Raw genomic sequence first — 17012 nt, 5'->3', positions numbered from 1 at the left:
TAGTATTTTGAAGTTTAATACCAAAATCCATCAATATTGAACAAGGATTAGAGACATTAATTTTTTTTTTTTTGTGAAGTAGACATAAGAAATAGAGAAATAAGTTGGAGGAAAGTGGAATTTAGATCCATAAAATTAACTATGAAAAAGATTGAAGCTCCTCTCATCGATTATTAGTACTCATATGAGTCGGAAGCTTCACCACATAAACATAAAACACTAAGAATTTTGTCTTGTCTTACAAGTTTTCAGTTGCTTTAAATATGTTCTACCTTGTTGTAAAATCACCACTAATTTCCTTTCTTTTTATTAAAAAATGATTAATTATCACTAAAACTATGAACTTTGGCTCCATATTTCTTACAACTACAAATTGAACAAACAAAATAAATACTATATATACAGTGAAACAACAACCTCCCACTATCGTTTTCTATTAATTCATCGATTACTAAACTCGTATTTCCTTTACTTTGTGTGTATAAAGATGATTAGCTTCAAAAATAAGCATTTCCATAATCTTTAAAAGGAGTTCAATTTTGTCATGAATGATGACCTAACTACTTTTGATACATATCATTTGACAAGCTGCGAATAACAACCCAAAAAAAGATGTATTACCCTTCTAGTTTTAAAAACCAAAACATATAACAGATTGTGGACTATATTATTTATTGCCAACCAATCATTATTTGTACACAATTTACAATTACAACGATGGTGGTGGAGAATAACCTTAAAAGAAAATTATTCTATCAATCTATTCTTGTATTGTTTCAAAAAGCATTAATTAGTTCTTACACTTGAAGCAACAATTGTTAAATATATGACCAACTAAAAACATTTTGTATATCAACTTATATTTTAGATGTGAACAAAGGGAGCATATTTGTAACATATTTGTAACTTATCTGTTGTGTATGTCATTACTCATTGAGTCATAATATCAATAATTAAGTAGAATACGAATCAAACTAATTGAGAAAACTGATAGAATAAGAAACACTGATAGAATAAGAAAGAGAAAAATTACATGCAACTATCAAAATTCAAAATCGGATCAGTCATTTTGACCGGTTTGACAACAAGTCAATGCTTGGTCTGGTCCAAGCTCATTTAAACTAGTTATGAATGAAACTCTTTCAAAATAAAATTAAAAACTGACTTATTTAACCGATCCAACCAATTGAACCATAAATCGATGACTTTATCAATTCTAATTGATTCTTAAACATTGTCAACTATAAACATTTATGACTTATTCATTTCAAATCTAAGTTTTTATTACCTCGTATTAAAAATCTTTTCATGATATTCAATTTAATGTCTATATTAAGTACTATACTAATCAAATTTGACGTTTTTTTAGAAATAATAAGAGTTTAAGAATGAAGACAAAAGAATAAGGAAGAAGGAAGTATGTACTAAATACTAATTTATAGTACTAATAAGTATATTTTCACATATCATTCTCAAACTTCTTTATCGAGTTTGTTCTTGCATGATTGTCCACTTTATTCGTTCATAAGTAAATTAGGGATTGCCACATAATTTGCCAAGTACGGTTTCAGTAGCATATTCAAGAATTGAGCAAATGATGGCCAAAATACGCCACATTGATGGTCGTTGGTCCATATTTTTCAATTTTTGTTTTGTTCTCGTGCTATTATCATATCAAAAAATGTTAAATTATTTCTTAGCTTTGGGCCTTTGGCTCCTCTGTTCTAGTAATAAGTGTATTTTTTAGGATTACGTAAACATATGTAATTATTTCACGATAAATTTTACGTATTTTTTCTTCCCATGTCGAGTTTGACCAATGGAAAACAAACGATAGAAATATACCTGAGTTAGTCGAGTGATAGAATAGCTGAGTCAACTGTGGCACAACATTTGAATACTCCCTTAATCTGTTAATAAGAGTCAAACTTGATTTCGGCACGAATTTAAAAAGTAAAAAAATAGGTTGGATAAGTTAACGGAAGACGGGTCCCCTTATATATACTCCCTCGTCTCATAGAAATATGCCATTTAGGATTTACACGAATTTTATTACGTAATCAGTAAATATTGTCATAAATAATATGGCTCTAATTTTATAGGACGGGCGGAAAAAAATTATGGCATATTTCATATTTCTATGAGGCAGTGGGAGTATCAGCATTAAAGAAAAAATGTGAGTGAAATAAGCTAATTGAAGGTGGGACCTACCTACTATCTATAGTAAAAGTGAAATAAGATTCTTAATAAGGGATAAACTGAAGGAAGATGAAGTCTAGTTACCATTTATAATAAAAGTAAAATAAGACTCTTAATGAGGGAAAGACAAAAATGATAAAATATACTCCATTCGTCTCATGTTACTCGCACTTTTTATTTTAGGCTATAAATTTGAGATTGATTTTTTTGTGTAATTAAATTAGAATTTAAGTGTAATGAGACGTCCCTTAATAAAAGAGCTCTTGACTTAATCTAACATATTAATTAAATTTATTAATTCTAACTTAAACTATAAATAGTATAAGAAGTTTGTGACGAGCCGAAAAGCAAGTAATATTGAATGAATGGAGTAACTCTTAACGGTGGACGAAAGAAGTACATGTTTTATTTTCGATTTTGAGAAGAATACAAATGGATACATGTTTTTTCTCAATTTCGAGACAGAATTTGTATTACAAATTTGAAGTTATTTGACAAATTGAAGAACATAAACCATGAACAACATACGCAATTTTTCTCAATTGCATAATAGCCCAAGGATGGCCTCTTCTCGAAATAGTGTCAATTCTGTTAAGACAAGACATTACAAACTAACATTGTATAATTATGTCGACAAAATGAACGAAAAAAAACACTAGTCCAATTATTTTCCTATAATAAAGCCAAACACGAGAAACATATGTACATAAGCAAACGTATGCATACATGAGAGGGAGATTTAATCAGAAAGTTTGGTGAAGAAGAGCAGTAGCAAAAGTTGCTTATGATGCCGGTGATGGTGCAACAACAAGTCATTGAAAACATACAAATCGCCAAACCCCTTCTAAACCCTCTCTCTATATATACTCGAGCTTCAGTTACACACTGCACACTCAATTAAACACTCATCAAGTGAGCTGAGCTAGCAATCATGGAGAGCCCCAACAAGAAATATGCTCATAAGGTCAGTTTCCATAAGCCATTTTAACAGTTACCCCTATTCGTTTCTCGCTTAAAGTTACTATTACTCCGCAGCCAGCAGTTTCATCAACTAATCGAGGATCGACCAAAAACACCACTGGTGTGTTTCAGCCATCCTTCAGCAGTAGCAGCAGCAGTAACAATTCCTTTTCGGGAGTACGTTCACATTCCGAATGATCCATCACTTTTTTAACACAACTCATTTATAATTAGAACATGTAAAGAATACACAGTGACAAATTTGAGTACAAAAAACGGATGTGTTGACAATGTTATTGGCTAGTGCAGGTTGTTAACAAGTCTTGGATAAAAGAAAACACTAAGCCATCAGAGTTCAGACTCCATTCGCAGCAACGAGCAGCACAGCGCAAACTATTCGACTCCACTGTAAGCTCACACAACACTCCTTTCGAAATATGAACATAAGTTATCACAACATAAGAAAATGCAGGTTGCAATCAAGTTCTACATCATAGAGCAGCACAAGAAGCAAGTAGAGAAAGTGCTCAAGGTATAACTATAAACACCATAAACATGCATAAATAATCTATCAATCTAGTTCATTACAACAAAAGGAGCCTACTTGTGGTAGGTGATCGAGGAGGAGGAGGTTCGAATGCTGAGACGTGAGATGGTTCCTCGAGCACAGCTAATGCCACTCTTCGACAAACCATTCTCACCTCAACGGTAACCCATATCTATAAACTGCAGAATCAATACTATCATTAGCAAAGACCTGACAAGGTTTCATCGACCGATCAAACAGATCGACCAGGCCGTTGACAGTCCCTCGCGAGCCAAGCTTCAAGATGGCTGCCTGCAAGCACGACTGCAGCTGCAGATAAATAACATTTCAGAATTATCCAAGACGACTAATCAGTAGGATCATGCTTAGATTTGAATTTGTGATGGTGCACTTAATTTTCCTGATTTGCTCCCATAAAGCTTGTATTTTTTGAGTGAGATTGGAATAAACAGACATGTACTCGAAAATAACTTGCTTTCTTCTTCAAATTCGGCAATGCATATTCAATCACAAATGATGAACACATCGAAGGTTGAAACAGAGAGGGGCAAAACTCACAATTAACTCTGATAAACAAAATTCAATTTAAGTTAAAATTAACAAAATACCTAAAACTCTACAGGGCAAAGCCTTTCAAATATTCTGGATCACGCTTGGCGCGTTCCTGAAACTTCTTAAACCAGCGGTCCAAGATGTCGGTGGGCACAATCAGCTTCGAGCCATCAACGGCACAAAACGACTGCATAAAATTGAATAGATTCTCGCCGACCTTGAGAGCCAGCCGCTCGATCTTCCTCTCGGCGGCAACGTCTAGCGACGGAAGCGTAGCTAGGTCCTCGACGGAAACCCCAATTTTGGCAGAGAGGGGAGTGGAGTCGGCGGTGAGCTGGGGGACGCCGGCGTTGCCGGGGTCAGGCCAGGGGAGGGAGAGCACGGCGGAGGGGCGGGAGACGGTGACGGCGCCGCAGAAGAGGAAGGGGCTGCCCGGAGACTGGATGTAGACGGCGAGGGCCTTGTCAGGCGGCAGGGTGAAGTTGTTGAGCAGGAAGATGCAGACTTCGCGGATGGAATCGTAGGATTCGCCGACGAAGTGGTTCATATCGAGGAGCCAGTGAGTGGCGTCGATTTGTGCGAAGGTGGAGATGTCGAGGGGGAAACTGCGGTTGGGGAAGACGACGCCGAACATCTTCGTTGATCTGCGATTCAATTCTAGGGCAATTTGGTTTTGATTTTGGGGGAAAACTGAAGCGGGAATTTGAGGAGGAAGAAGCGGGTTCTCGGGCTTTGGAGAAGTCGGGTCGGCTCTCTTGCATAGAATAATCCAGGAAATTCTAGAATACGAGTAACCATTTTTACTATTTTTAAATCATAAATTAATAATTAAATTAATATTATAAATATAATAAAAAAATATTTAAGTTATTCTAATATTTTCCGTCCGTGACGAGCATGTTTTAGTCTCGGGCCTGAGGCGGGCTTCGGATATGTATGTGTTAAAAATGGCACAATTGGAGTCCATCTCAATTCTCAACCAATAAACCTATCACAATTCCTATTCATGTCACTGATGGATCGGGTTTGGGCTGACCTACACTGGACCTGGACCAGGCCAGTCCAGTTAAAAAGTTTGTGCCCTGATCCCTAATGGGCCTTGTAACTCTAATTCCCCACCTAACCTAGCCAAATTATCATTTCCTTCTTAAGAAATTTCTCACATCATATAGCTTAACTTTTAGTGTGTAAATTTTTTTAGTTTTAAATCTACACAATATATAGAAGGGAAATTTTGGAGGTATTTAAGAAAATTTTCTTTTTAAAATAGATATTATTGTTTTATACACGTAGGCAACCCCATCCCATTTACTGAAAACTTCCCCACTCCTCCATAACCGCTTCTTCCCGTACCCTCATTTTCATCATTACTTTCATCTCACAAAGTTGAAGTTGGAACAATTTGGAGAAAACAAAAAATCAAGTTAGAGTGGGAATTGAGTGATGATGGAGAGTGAAGCAATTCTGCACCGCGCTCGTGGCGGATGGATCACCTTCCCTTTCATCACATGTTCTTTTTCATGTCTCTTTTAATTCTTAAACCATTTTTACAAGTATTAAATTAATGTTTAATTTTGTTGTGGTGAAACAACAACAATGGGTTGTTTGACATTCTCATCGGGATTATGCGCCAACCTTTTTACATTCCTGAGAGATGAGTTCCATTTTGAAGACATTGATGCTGCTAAAATCACCAACCATGTCAATGGAACCATCACTTTCATCCCTATCTTCACTGCAATCATTGCTGATTCATTTGTTGGCTGCTTTTCCTACTTATCTTAGAGAACTCAAGCATACCATTTTTGCTCTTACCATAGAAGGAAAGCTTGACACCATCACGCTATAGAATCATTCCACACCATGTTCAATGAGCTCGAAGCTTCCTCAATTTCTTTGGTTGTCAGTCCATTACTATATTTCTTTTTTTGATTGATGTTACCACCATTTTCTTTCTTTTTGTTTTTAATCATTATAATTTTTTTTAATAGTAATGATTAGATTTTTAGTCCATCTATGTTACTTTAAAGTTGATCCTATATTTTTATCTTCCTACTCCATGATTTAATGTTTAAACATTATATTATGTGATTTGCTTCAAATTAATTATGCTTTAATGTTGATTTGTATAGATTTTTTATTTTCATATAATTAAAATTGTTACTTTGTTCATCGTTAATATTGATTCTAATTTTGTTCAATTAATTTAAAATTAAAAATTAATATTTAAAAAATATTATTAATCTGTGCATAGCACATGCGCGTGATACTAGTGTAATTATCACTGAACTATAGGGGTGGCGAAACGGGTAACCCGCGGGTACCCGCACCCGACATATCGGGTACCCGTACCCAATTTCGACTAAATTTGTAGTCCCAATACCCGCCCCGCAACGAAACGGGATTACCCGATACCCGTGTCGGGTATCCCGTACCCGACATTGCGGGTACCCGTACCCGACCCGAAATCGGTGCTTTTAACTTTAATTGTGCAGAAAGTGCTTCAAACCAAAAATATGAGTTCATAAAACTAATTTTACATTTATGCTTTAAGTTTTCGTTAGTAATTATCATCTATGCAAGTCATCTACTATTGCAATTTTATACAAGTGAATGAATTTTGGATTGTTGTTGTCTTGCTGACTTGCTACACTATGATTTAAGTTTTTTGTTTTTTTTTTTAATTTATTCTTCAATCTTCAATTCTTCATGCAAAATTTTCAACTGTGAACTATTTAAAATGAGGTCATTTCTAGTATCTCTATTGAAAAAGTGAAAATAATCAAAATATTATCAGAGTACGTATGCATCATATTTCCAAAGACGGGTATAAACGGGACTAACGGGTATACCCGTGCGGGTAGCGGGTATACCCGCTACCCGCAAAATTCTAAAATACACTACCCAATCCAGCCCCGTTTCCCGTTATCGTCGGGTAGCGGGTACCCGATACCCGCCGGGTATCGGGTCGAAATGGGAATTACCCGATACCCGCTACCCATTTTGCCACCCCTACTGAACTATAATAAATGTATTGGACTATTTGTTTGCATTTTTTACACCTCGTAAAAATTACAACAGATATATTCGGACAAATTAACTATCATTCATGTAAAAAGGATTTTAAAAAGGTCTGTGTCAACTTTTATGGTGGAAAGTACAAATATTATTTTTATTATAAACTTGGAATATTCTTTTTGTCATGATCTTTGATTTAATAAGCCCCTTGAATATTTATTCATGAATTAAACTAAACAACTGTAGAGATAATCAAACTATAGAAAACAATTCCATATAGAAGATTTAATTAGTTACAAATAATTCATTCTCAACATTTTCTTGCTACAAATGATGAAAGAAGATGTTATCATTGCAACGAGGCGCAACCAACTCTAGTACTCTACCATGGGTCCAAGTTGCTGTTTGAGATGATGGTGAAAGGGTGCCATATGGTGGATTGGAAGCCACATATATGAAAATGGTAGTACTAGTTTGATTGTAGCTTAAAAAAACTCTGCCTTAGAGCATCTCCAATGGGAATGTTTCATTGGACTTTTCAAAAGTACCTTCCGTCACGTTATAAGAAATTCCCATTATATTGCCACGTCATAAGGATATCCCATTGCACAATGGCGGACATCCCCAAGGACTTCCCGCGCGGACTTTCCACAATAAAAAAAAATCACAAATTCACAAATATGTAATTTATGTTACGGAATTAAAATTTCGACACAAATACGGACAGGGAAAATGCAACAACTTAATTAAAAATAACATACATAATTATATATAAAAAAATTACATAGTCATAAAACAAAAAAAAAATACAACCCCAAGCTCAACAAATGCGACCCTGTCTCACTCCTTGTCGTCCCCGTCGCCAGTGTCGGCGCCACTGTCGGGCAGCGGTGGCATCCCCAAATCGCACTTCAATGCATCGATGACATCCTTTAACATCATCTTGTATAACTGATCAGTCGCGTTATGCCACCTGTCCATGGTCTGTACCAGGCTATGCATTTGATGTGCGCGGGCAAGATTGTTGATCTCGGGAGTGGCCTCCGATTGGACCTCGTGGGACCCGCTTGCGCTTCCCCCTGCCATCTGCTGCACAGACTTTTGCCCGATCGGATGGCAGCAGCGACGGGAAGACGATTGAGGGGTCGAGATTATTTGCCTCGGCTTCAAGGAGCTCGTGTGAACCGGCACTGCTGCTGTACTCGCCGGAAGCATTGATCTTCATCCGCTTCGGCCAGCCAGCTTCAACACCCGCACAAAACTTGGGGAAATCCTGCACCACGAGATAGACCTCCCAATGCTCGAATTCGCGGAACTTCAACTCCTTGTCGGGGTACTGCTGCATGGAAAGGTTCTTCACATCGTCGGTGGACATGCCGCTAGTTGCTTGGTGGAGGTTATTTTGGTAGATGCCGGCATATCGACTGATCTTGCCCCTCAACCGCTCCCACTGTTTCCGGCATTGCTCGGGACTGCGAGGCTTCCCACTTGGCAGTTTGAATTTGAGGTAGCCTTGACTAATGAATAACCACATTTTGTCGATATGCTGGTTAGCCCCGATGTAGGGATCCTCGACTACACCGACCCAGGCCTTCGCCAGCATGACATTTTCTGCCACGCGCTAGACGGTCCTCTTTCCCGCCTCCTCCTCATCCACCTCTTCCTCGGCCCCCGCACGTGAGGACGAGGTAGGGCCCTTGCCCTTGCTCACAAGGTAAGATCTTCTTTCCTTCTTCAATTTTCCGCCTACACTGCAGCTGGCAGCTTTGCGCAACTTTGGTAGAACGACCATAACTCTCTCCAAAGAACTCCGATTGAGTTGATTCTTGAACCATCTTGAAGCTGTTTTCAAGACTAAGAGGATGGTGTGTAGAACGCTTCGATCGGACTTCGGGATCGTCGGAAAATTGAGTTTAAAGACAGCTGTCGTGCGCCGCGTTTTTGTGGCGGGCCGCCGCACCTTGGCCAGCGGTCGCCGCACGCAGTCCAGTAGCTTCTGACTCCTTGTGGCGGTCGCCACGCACTTCCCGGCGGTCGCCGGGCGTGTCTTTGTCTCCGCTAAGCACCGGCGGTGTTGCGGCGGTCGCCGAAGAAGCTCCAGATTTCCTACTTCGCGTTTTTACTCACTTTTTAGGCTCAAATATGCACATTTCTCACAAAACATGTCAAAATACCAAAATAGATAAAATATGCAAATAATGGACATGTAATGCAACTTTGACCTTAAAAACAGGTCAAATAATGGTCTTAAAACCGTGCAAAATCCGAATATAAGAGGGCCCAATATGTTATGTTCAAGTTTTATATTCGTTACTTTTAATTACTTATTTTTTTATAGTTAAGTTACTATAAAAGACTAGATATTATGTCAACAAAACTTTATTTTGTTAGTTTTATGCTGATGTTTCATTATCAACATAACCTTATTTTAATTGTATAAAAATAAGACTATAATCCTTAATTTGTATCCGTATTTTAATTTTTTGAAATTGATATTAAATTTTATATATATTTTTTATATTTTGTATAAAATTCATTAGATCATCCCATTATTATATATTAACTATCTTTATATTTTAAACATAATATATAATCATTACTATTGTCCTATTCTAATGCTTATAGCACCCTAATCCAAAATCTAGACTAAATCTCCATCATTGGATTTTAAAATAAGAGGGTGAGATTAAAGCTCACAAATCTCAATAAATAGTAGACAAAATATCAACAAAAGGGTAATATCGTCATTATGTTATCATATGATAATTTTTGTGGGTGTTTTTATATATCAACATTGTGTATTACAAATATCAACAATATGACATTAGAATATCAATACAAGGACAAGAAAATATCAACACATTTTTATTGATATTGGACATGCATAATATTGAGATTTTGCCTACAATATATTGACATTTTTTTTTGCATTTGTTGATAAAAGCTGCTTATCAACATGTACGAAAATTGAAATATAATTTATCAAATTTCATCACCCGAACATCGTCGGAACATATGCAATTGAGATCTCGTTGGAATCCTTATTAAATTATCTTTAATTTGATATATTTTTTGCGAAAAAATAATTTAAATTGAGAGAGTTACGTAAATTTAAAGATTTGAGATGATTTTGAGGAGAGAGAAAGTAGTTAGTTATAATTAGTACATGTAGGATTTCACATTAATACCCTTTTTATTTAATTAATAATTATTTAAATTTAAAATATATTACACTTGGCATTATATTAACCACAAGATCTTCTAATCTAATGGTTGAAATTTGATCTCAATTTGGAATTGATAATTAGTTAGCAATTGATTACCTCCTATCATTACTATATGGTTAATATGTAATAAAAAAAAAAACTGTATAGGCACTCATATAGTTAATTTCTTATGTGCCTACCATAATTTAATTCTTGTGTATATACATAAAAAAAGAAAAAACAACCAAATCAAACAAATAATTAATTTAAGCATACATATATATCATAGCAGTCTCAACAACAAAAAAATTGTGGTGCACTGTTATATACATTTTTTAGATAAATTAGTGTCCATGGTGAAAAGACATTACATATGTTTCCATACATATGCCTAGGGATGTCAATGTAGCCCACAATCTGTGGGCTGACCCGAATAACCCGCCAAATTTATAGGGTTAGGGCCAGAAATTTCTAACCCGATAAAATCAAAACCTGATTAGCCCACACCCGATTAACCCGCAACCCGTTAGGGCTAGACCCGAAAATCCGATGGAATGGCCCTAAAACCCGATAAAATTTATATTATTCTATTTTTTTACTCCTAATTCGACACTTCATTAATTAATTTTAACTAAAAAAATAACTTTTAATTTTATAATTAAATATACAAATTATATGTTGAATTTTTATTAATATAATAATTGATAAATTAATTAAAAACTTCAAATTCACTAAAAAAAATATTTAAATTTCTAAAATACAGTCTCTTTATAGGCAAGAGTAATTACTGCTCTCTCCACCCATTAAAAATATAAACTATTTTCTTATTACACCGTCTCTAAAAAGTGCTCCTTCCATTTTCTAGTTAAGACAAAACTTTTCGGCACAGAATTTTAAAAATGATGTTGAGTGTGCTAAATAAATAGATAAAAAAAAAGTAAGAGGGAGAAAAAGGTAGATAGAGTAAAATAGAAAGTGAATGAAGTAGAGAGAATAAAGTAAGAAAGAAAAAAAAGTTATAATTCTACAAAATATCTTAAATATTAGTATTTGATCATGTTTATGATTGAGTTTAAGCATATATCTCAAATATATCATAATTAAATATATTACATTGTATGAATATTAGTAATTTTAATCATTATTTATTGGATTGATCGCATGTTAATATTATCGGTAGCAACCTGATTAACCCGCTGGGCTAGCCCGAAACCCGAGCTTTTAGGGTTAGGGTTGGAACTTTTATAACCCGAAAGTAATCACAACCCGTTTAGCCCGCACTCGATTGACCCGCAACCCGAGTTGGGTTGGCCCGAAACCCGACGGGCCGGCCCGATTGACATCCCTACATATGCCCAAAAATTTGGGATAGTTTGTATAATATACGAGATTGTTTTTTCTTTCTAAATTCATTTTGCTGCCAGCTAGAAGTGAGGCTCATGTATATATTTTAAGGAGAGGTAAATGAAGAGTAAAATCTTATAATTATCATATTTATTGTTTTTGTTTGAAAAATTATTCTTCAGTGGAAAAGGTATTTGAGAAGATATTATAATTTTTTCATTTTAAAGATATATCTTTATCTCTCTATTAATAGAGAGGTAAAATCTTATAACTACCATATTTGCTTTTATTTTTCATGAAAAATCATTCTCCAAGGAAGAAGATATTTGATAAGGTATTATTCCTTTATATTTTGAAATTCATCTTGTACTATTTTTTTATTATAGAAAATAATTTATCTTTTTATATACTTTTTTCTTTTGAAATTTATTACTTTTAAAAGGTTATATTTTTTTAATTTTGAGAAGGTATATAGATAATATACCTTTTTTATATTTCTTTTTTTCTTTGGAAGAGTTTTGCATAAACCCAAATGGTATCTTTTTATATACTTTTTTTTTTTTGAAATTTATTACTTTTTAAAAGGTTATATTTTTTTAATTTTGAGAAGGTATATAGATGATATACCTTTTTTTATATTTCTTTTTTTCTTTGGAAGAGTTTTGCATAAACCCAACTTGTATCTTATGTAATGGTAGTTAATGTCAAAATTATTCGGAATTTGACATTGAGGTGAGAGAGCAATATTAATTTCTTCAGTAGTTCAAACTATTATTCCATCTGTTGGTACTTTTTTATTTTTTCGAATGTCTCACTCAGGTTTGAGTCATCCATGGTGCGGCCTTTATATTTATTTAATAATAAAAAAATTATCTACGAACCTCTAATGTTTTTCTGCAATCCGTGATAGAATTTGTCAATACAAAATTCAATGTTGTATACTTAGAATTAGCTAGATATCATCTGAGGACAAATTTGAAGAGAAGGAACCGACTCATGTAGAAGTAGCGAGTTGTCTGATATTTGTAGATCATTTGTTTTAGAGTAAATTCTAAATAATTACTAGTCAGGATGATTTTTTTTTTCTAATTTTCTTGCTTGCTAATCTGTGTTTCATGTAGGATTTTGTATTGAATGCAAGTGAAATTTCTGGTCAATATCCTTGATATTTCTTGTTGTAGGAATGTGGTTTTCAAATTTTATTTTATTTTTATGCATTTTGTGGCAAAAATAATGTCATTGGGAAAATTAACCTCCAATAAGAACATCCCCAACTGCGGCTCTTAGCTAAAAGTATAGTTGTGGAAAAATTAACACAGAATTAAATGTTTAATATTTGATATATAATTCGCCATCACACGAGGCAATAAATGCAGGACACTGTCACACTACGCCCAAACAAGATAGATAGATTAACTAAACAGGATTTGTTAATGTGCAAGAGATAACTAATCTTGAATTACGAGCTATTTATATCATTACGAGCTAATGTGCAAGAGATAACTAATCTTGAATTACGAGCTAATGTGCAAGAGATAACTAAACAGGATTCGTAAAATATGCACATATATAACTTAAACGAGCCAATACAATTAAAAACGTGATGCTAAAATTAAAGGATAAACTCAAATTGAACAGATTATTATACAATTTCCAATCCAGAGTCGATACAATTAAAACTTACTATAATAAAATTAAAAGATAAGCTTAAATAGAATAGTTTCGTATGCAAGTAGCAATTCTGAGTCAATACGATTAAAACAGCACAATAAAATTAATAGATGAACTCAAATAGAAATGAAAATATAACATTATTTTATTAACAACTATTCTAACAACTCGCCTAATAAAAATAAAGTAGTAAGTAGTACTATAATTGAGCAAAAGATATTATTAGTCTTATGACTTATTGACTTAATCAACAGTCCACGCAAACACACATCCACATATTCGTGGTGCCCACATATATTTAAGAGTGCATGCCTTTCACAAATGTTGTTAGGAAATTAGTTTTGTAACTACCAAGTATTTTCCAAGAAATTTATAAACCCTCATTTCCTTTTCACATTATGTTGTATATGTAAAAAATTTCAAGGGTTGACAAAGGACATTTCATCAATAATTTCAGGGTAAAAACACATGTATATCCAAAGTACTCAGAATCTTGCTAACGTGTCATTAGTTAACTTAAGCACCAATTTCTTTGTCTTTTCTAATGTAAGTTCTGTGGAATGCATGGTACTTGGCTAATTTTAAACAAATAGTGTCTAATCCAAGATTCAAAATAATCAAATAATAAAGTTAGTTTATTAAGTAATGGTCAATAGTCAAGGGTGTTCAAAATTTGTTTAATCGGTAAAATAAGGCATACCAATTATTCAGATCGAATGAAAGAGAATCAAATTATTTATTTGGTTTTAAAAACTTTTGCAATCTTATCGTTTTTTGTTCTTATCGTTTCTTTTCGTTTTTTACATTGATTAGAGCAATGAGTTGGAGTTTGATTTATTCAATAGAGATCTGTAATCCCATTTTTCAGCACATCTTATTGAAAATATGAGTACAAGATCTGTTATGGAAAGTCATCCGCAATAGTACTCCTTATGTCCGCGAATAGGAATCTCGTTTTTCCATTTTAGTCCGTCCTCAAATAGGAGTCCCGGTTCATTTCTACCATAAATGGTAATAGAGTCCCACCTTCCACTAATTCATTCCACTCACATTTCATTTAAAACTAATATATACAAGTGAGACCCCTATTCTAGTACTCCCTCCGTGCCACTTTAGGAGTCCCGGTTTACTATTTTCGGGTGTCTCACTTTAGGAATCCCGGTTGAAATATTCCATAAATGGTATTAGGCCCCACATTCCACTAACCTTTTTCCACTCACATTTTATTTTAAAATTAATATAAAAAAGTAAGACCTACATTCCACTATCTTTTTTCACCAACTTTTTCTTATATTTCTTAAAACTCGTGCCGAATTCAACCGGGATTCCTAAAGTGGAACGAAGGGAGTAACTTTTTTCCATCCACTTTTCTTAATATTTCTTAAACCCGTGCCGCACATAAATGGAACTCCTAATGGCGGACGGAGGGAATATCTTTTATTCGTCCTTTTAACATGTTTTTTATATATAGCATGGCATATATTTTATTCAAGAGACAACACCAATAATTGTATTTTTTTAGCAACTAATTCGTTTCTTCAATTTAATAATATAATTAATTAAAAAATTATTTTAAAAATTCATCCAAAAGGCCAAAAATTACATTATAAATTTCAAAACATTAAAAAATTTAAAATTTACATAATTAAAATTCTAAAAATTAAAAATTACAAAATTAATATCCTAAAATTAAAAGGTGTACATTATAAAACATCCTAAAAACAACTGCAACGACGACGGGTCCGTACGGGGAGAGTCCTAAAAAGCTGAATTACTCCGTTATGTGTGACAATTGTAACGGCGTCATACGGGAAATGTCGGCCATTATGGCGTTGAAAAACAATGATAATAAAATTTTATCCGGCGGGTGGACCTTGAGGGGACGCTTGGCTAGGTTTGCCTCTTCCCCTACCTCTAGTCCCAATCAGACGACGTCGTGAACCCGCAACGAAGCTCGAGTTTCCTGCATTGGCTCCCATGAATTGTCTTGCGGCCCCTTGTCGACGAGCTCGGTTTGGCTAGATTGGACGGCGTCGCCACTTGATGAATATTGGTCACCTGACATGTGCTTCCTCCATTTGGAGCTCGAGCTCGTGCTGGACTAGGTGCCACCTATCGATCCCCCGAACCCTATTCCAAGTAGTATTGATATACTTGAAGGTTCTCCCTATAGTGTATTGTTGGTAGATCATCATAGCCACCTCACAATGACGGCTTCACTCGATCAAAATGACTCTGAAGTATCTTCCACCTGCGGGGGAGTTTTTGTTGGCCGCACATTGTTGTAGGTTTCAGTCACCCTCGTTAAAAAAACATTCTGGTTAGGATGAGTTGGAGGATACAAAATAAAAACTTAAAAACAAATTGGGTAAAAAATGGTAATATTGTGGAAGTTGGAATTTTTTTTTATTAAATATTTAATTTTATTCAAAATTTTATAAAAATACTAATTATTAATAATTATTCAACGGCAATAAACGATGCCCAAGCAATAATTATTCGAAAATTGCCTCCCTAGTGTGATGCTCTCTAAGAGGAGACACCTGCAATAGTGTCTCGCTAGCATCTCGTCTCGGCGAGACGAGACTAAGCCACCGACTAGCACCATTGCAGATACTCTAAGTTAGTAGTATTATTCAGTTAAGGTCGTTAGTTTCTCTCGACAAATGATTAAGTGGTTTTGTAGAGCATTTGGTGCACCACATGAGGCTGTGAATTCCCCACTGTAGGTTCCAATCGTGTCACCCTGCGAATTCGTGATGGTCCAAATTACTTAACTTATTGTTAGAGAAAGTATTGCGAAATTATGAAATCATAGAATATTCATATGAGAAAAGAAAAGTAGTGCAATAATAATTTCCAAAAATTCCGAGAAGATTGATATATGTGTTAATAATTAGGAACCCCACCACTTCAACTGTTGGAATATATGTTTTGGCCCATTTGAACATACCTTATCTTTGCGATTCGATTACAGTCATAAATATAGTACTCCAATAAACAATACTTTTGACTTTACCCCCCATTTATTTATAAAGCTGCACTACAATAAAAGTTTGTTTAGCAACAACATATGAAAAAGAAAACCATCACTCTTTGTATCATAAATATTCATTGAGCTGAACAATGATGGATAAATTTAGAGCTATTATACCGTAAATTGTAAATTGCATGTGAGCATATTTGTGAATATCTCATTCAATTTTTTTTATATTCGTTTTAATATCATAAAAATTGTTGTTTATATCATCAATTATAAAAATCATAGTATAAAAATTGAAAATTCAGTCATTTTTTCACTTATTCATTTGAAGTTATAGAAAGCAAAGCTAACGAACAACCAGTACAATTGATTAATTATCTTTCCATCAAGATATCTCAAAAAAATTATTTCATAATTATTTTTTTAGTTTATATAATTTGAACCTACGAGCCATGTGGAAGCACAATTTAAAAATTTAGTGGCAATTGTACTAATTTGCTGTCTTGTTTTAATTCAATTCACTCAAGTAACT

At 34.4% G+C, this 17012-nt stretch overlaps 3 protein-coding genes across 4 annotated transcripts; 1 reads left to right on the top strand and 2 right to left on the bottom strand.

Moving 5' to 3' along the window:
- The first annotated feature begins 2971 nt into the window (after positions 1 to 2971).
- On the top strand, positions 2972 to 4176 carry LOC125215467 (microtubule-destabilizing protein 60-like). Its single transcript, XM_048116890.2, has 6 exons — positions 2972 to 3163; positions 3235 to 3336; positions 3469 to 3567; positions 3632 to 3691; positions 3773 to 3867; positions 3947 to 4176. The coding sequence occupies exons 1-6, from the start codon at positions 3131 to 3133 to the stop codon at positions 4023 to 4025; spliced, it is 468 nt and encodes a 155-aa protein (XP_047972847.1). The 5' UTR covers positions 2972 to 3130; the 3' UTR covers positions 4026 to 4176.
- Positions 3569 to 5024, bottom strand: LOC125215466 (hikeshi-like protein). 2 transcript variants are annotated; one of them, XM_048116889.2, is made up of 2 exons: positions 4315 to 5024; positions 3569 to 4009 (listed from the first exon to the last, which is right to left on the bottom strand). In XM_048116889.2, the coding sequence occupies exon 1, from the start codon at positions 4890 to 4892 to the stop codon at positions 4323 to 4325; it is 570 nt and encodes a 189-aa protein (XP_047972846.2). In that variant the 5' UTR covers positions 4893 to 5024; the 3' UTR covers positions 3569 to 4009; positions 4315 to 4322. The 2 variants fall into 2 exon arrangements, with proteins under 2 accessions (XP_047972846.2, XP_047972845.2); XM_048116888.2 differs by having other exon boundaries at positions 3569 to 4015; positions 4315 to 5023.
- Positions 5025 to 8116: 3092 nt separating this feature from the next.
- On the bottom strand, positions 8117 to 8879 carry LOC148930483 (glutathione S-transferase T3-like). The gene is made up of 2 exons (XM_089066492.1): positions 8340 to 8879; positions 8117 to 8227 (listed from the first exon to the last, which is right to left on the bottom strand). Exons 1-2 carry the CDS (start codon positions 8877 to 8879, stop codon positions 8117 to 8119), a joined length of 651 nt encoding a protein of 216 aa, XP_088922618.1.
- Positions 8880 to 17012: the final 8133 nt, after the last annotated feature.

This window comes from Salvia hispanica, chromosome 3 (genome assembly GCF_029641045.1).
Source record: "Salvia hispanica isolate PSC_SH4W2 chromosome 3, Shi_PSC_v1, whole genome shotgun sequence".
In the NCBI taxonomy this organism is placed as follows: Eukaryota; Viridiplantae; Streptophyta; class Magnoliopsida; order Lamiales; family Lamiaceae; genus Salvia; species Salvia hispanica.
Note: the sequence above shows the minus strand (reverse complement) of the source record. Positions and strands in the feature narration are given on the sequence as shown.

Bases quoted from the DNA above. Each gene is read 5' to 3' on its own strand.
- LOC148930483 (XM_089066492.1), bottom strand. From the start codon at position 8,879: ATGCTGGCGAAGGCCTGGGTCGGTGTAGTCGAGGATCCCTACATCGGG. The intron at 8,228-8,339 runs GTCCCACGAGGT...GCGACTGATCAG, and splicing joins GCAGGGGGAAGCGCAAGCGG to TTATACAAGATGATGTTAAA.
- LOC125215466 (XM_048116889.2), bottom strand. From the start codon at position 4,892: ATGTTCGGCGTCGTCTTCCCCAACCGCAGTTTCCCCCTCGACATCTCC.
- LOC125215467 (XM_048116890.2), top strand. From the start codon at position 3,131: ATGGAGAGCCCCAACAAGAAATATGCTCATAAG. The intron at 3,164-3,234 runs GTCAGTTTCCAT...ATTACTCCGCAG, and splicing joins ACAAGAAATATGCTCATAAG to CCAGCAGTTTCATCAACTAA. The intron at 3,568-3,631 runs GTAAGCTCACAC...AAGAAAATGCAG, and splicing joins GCAAACTATTCGACTCCACT to GTTGCAATCAAGTTCTACAT.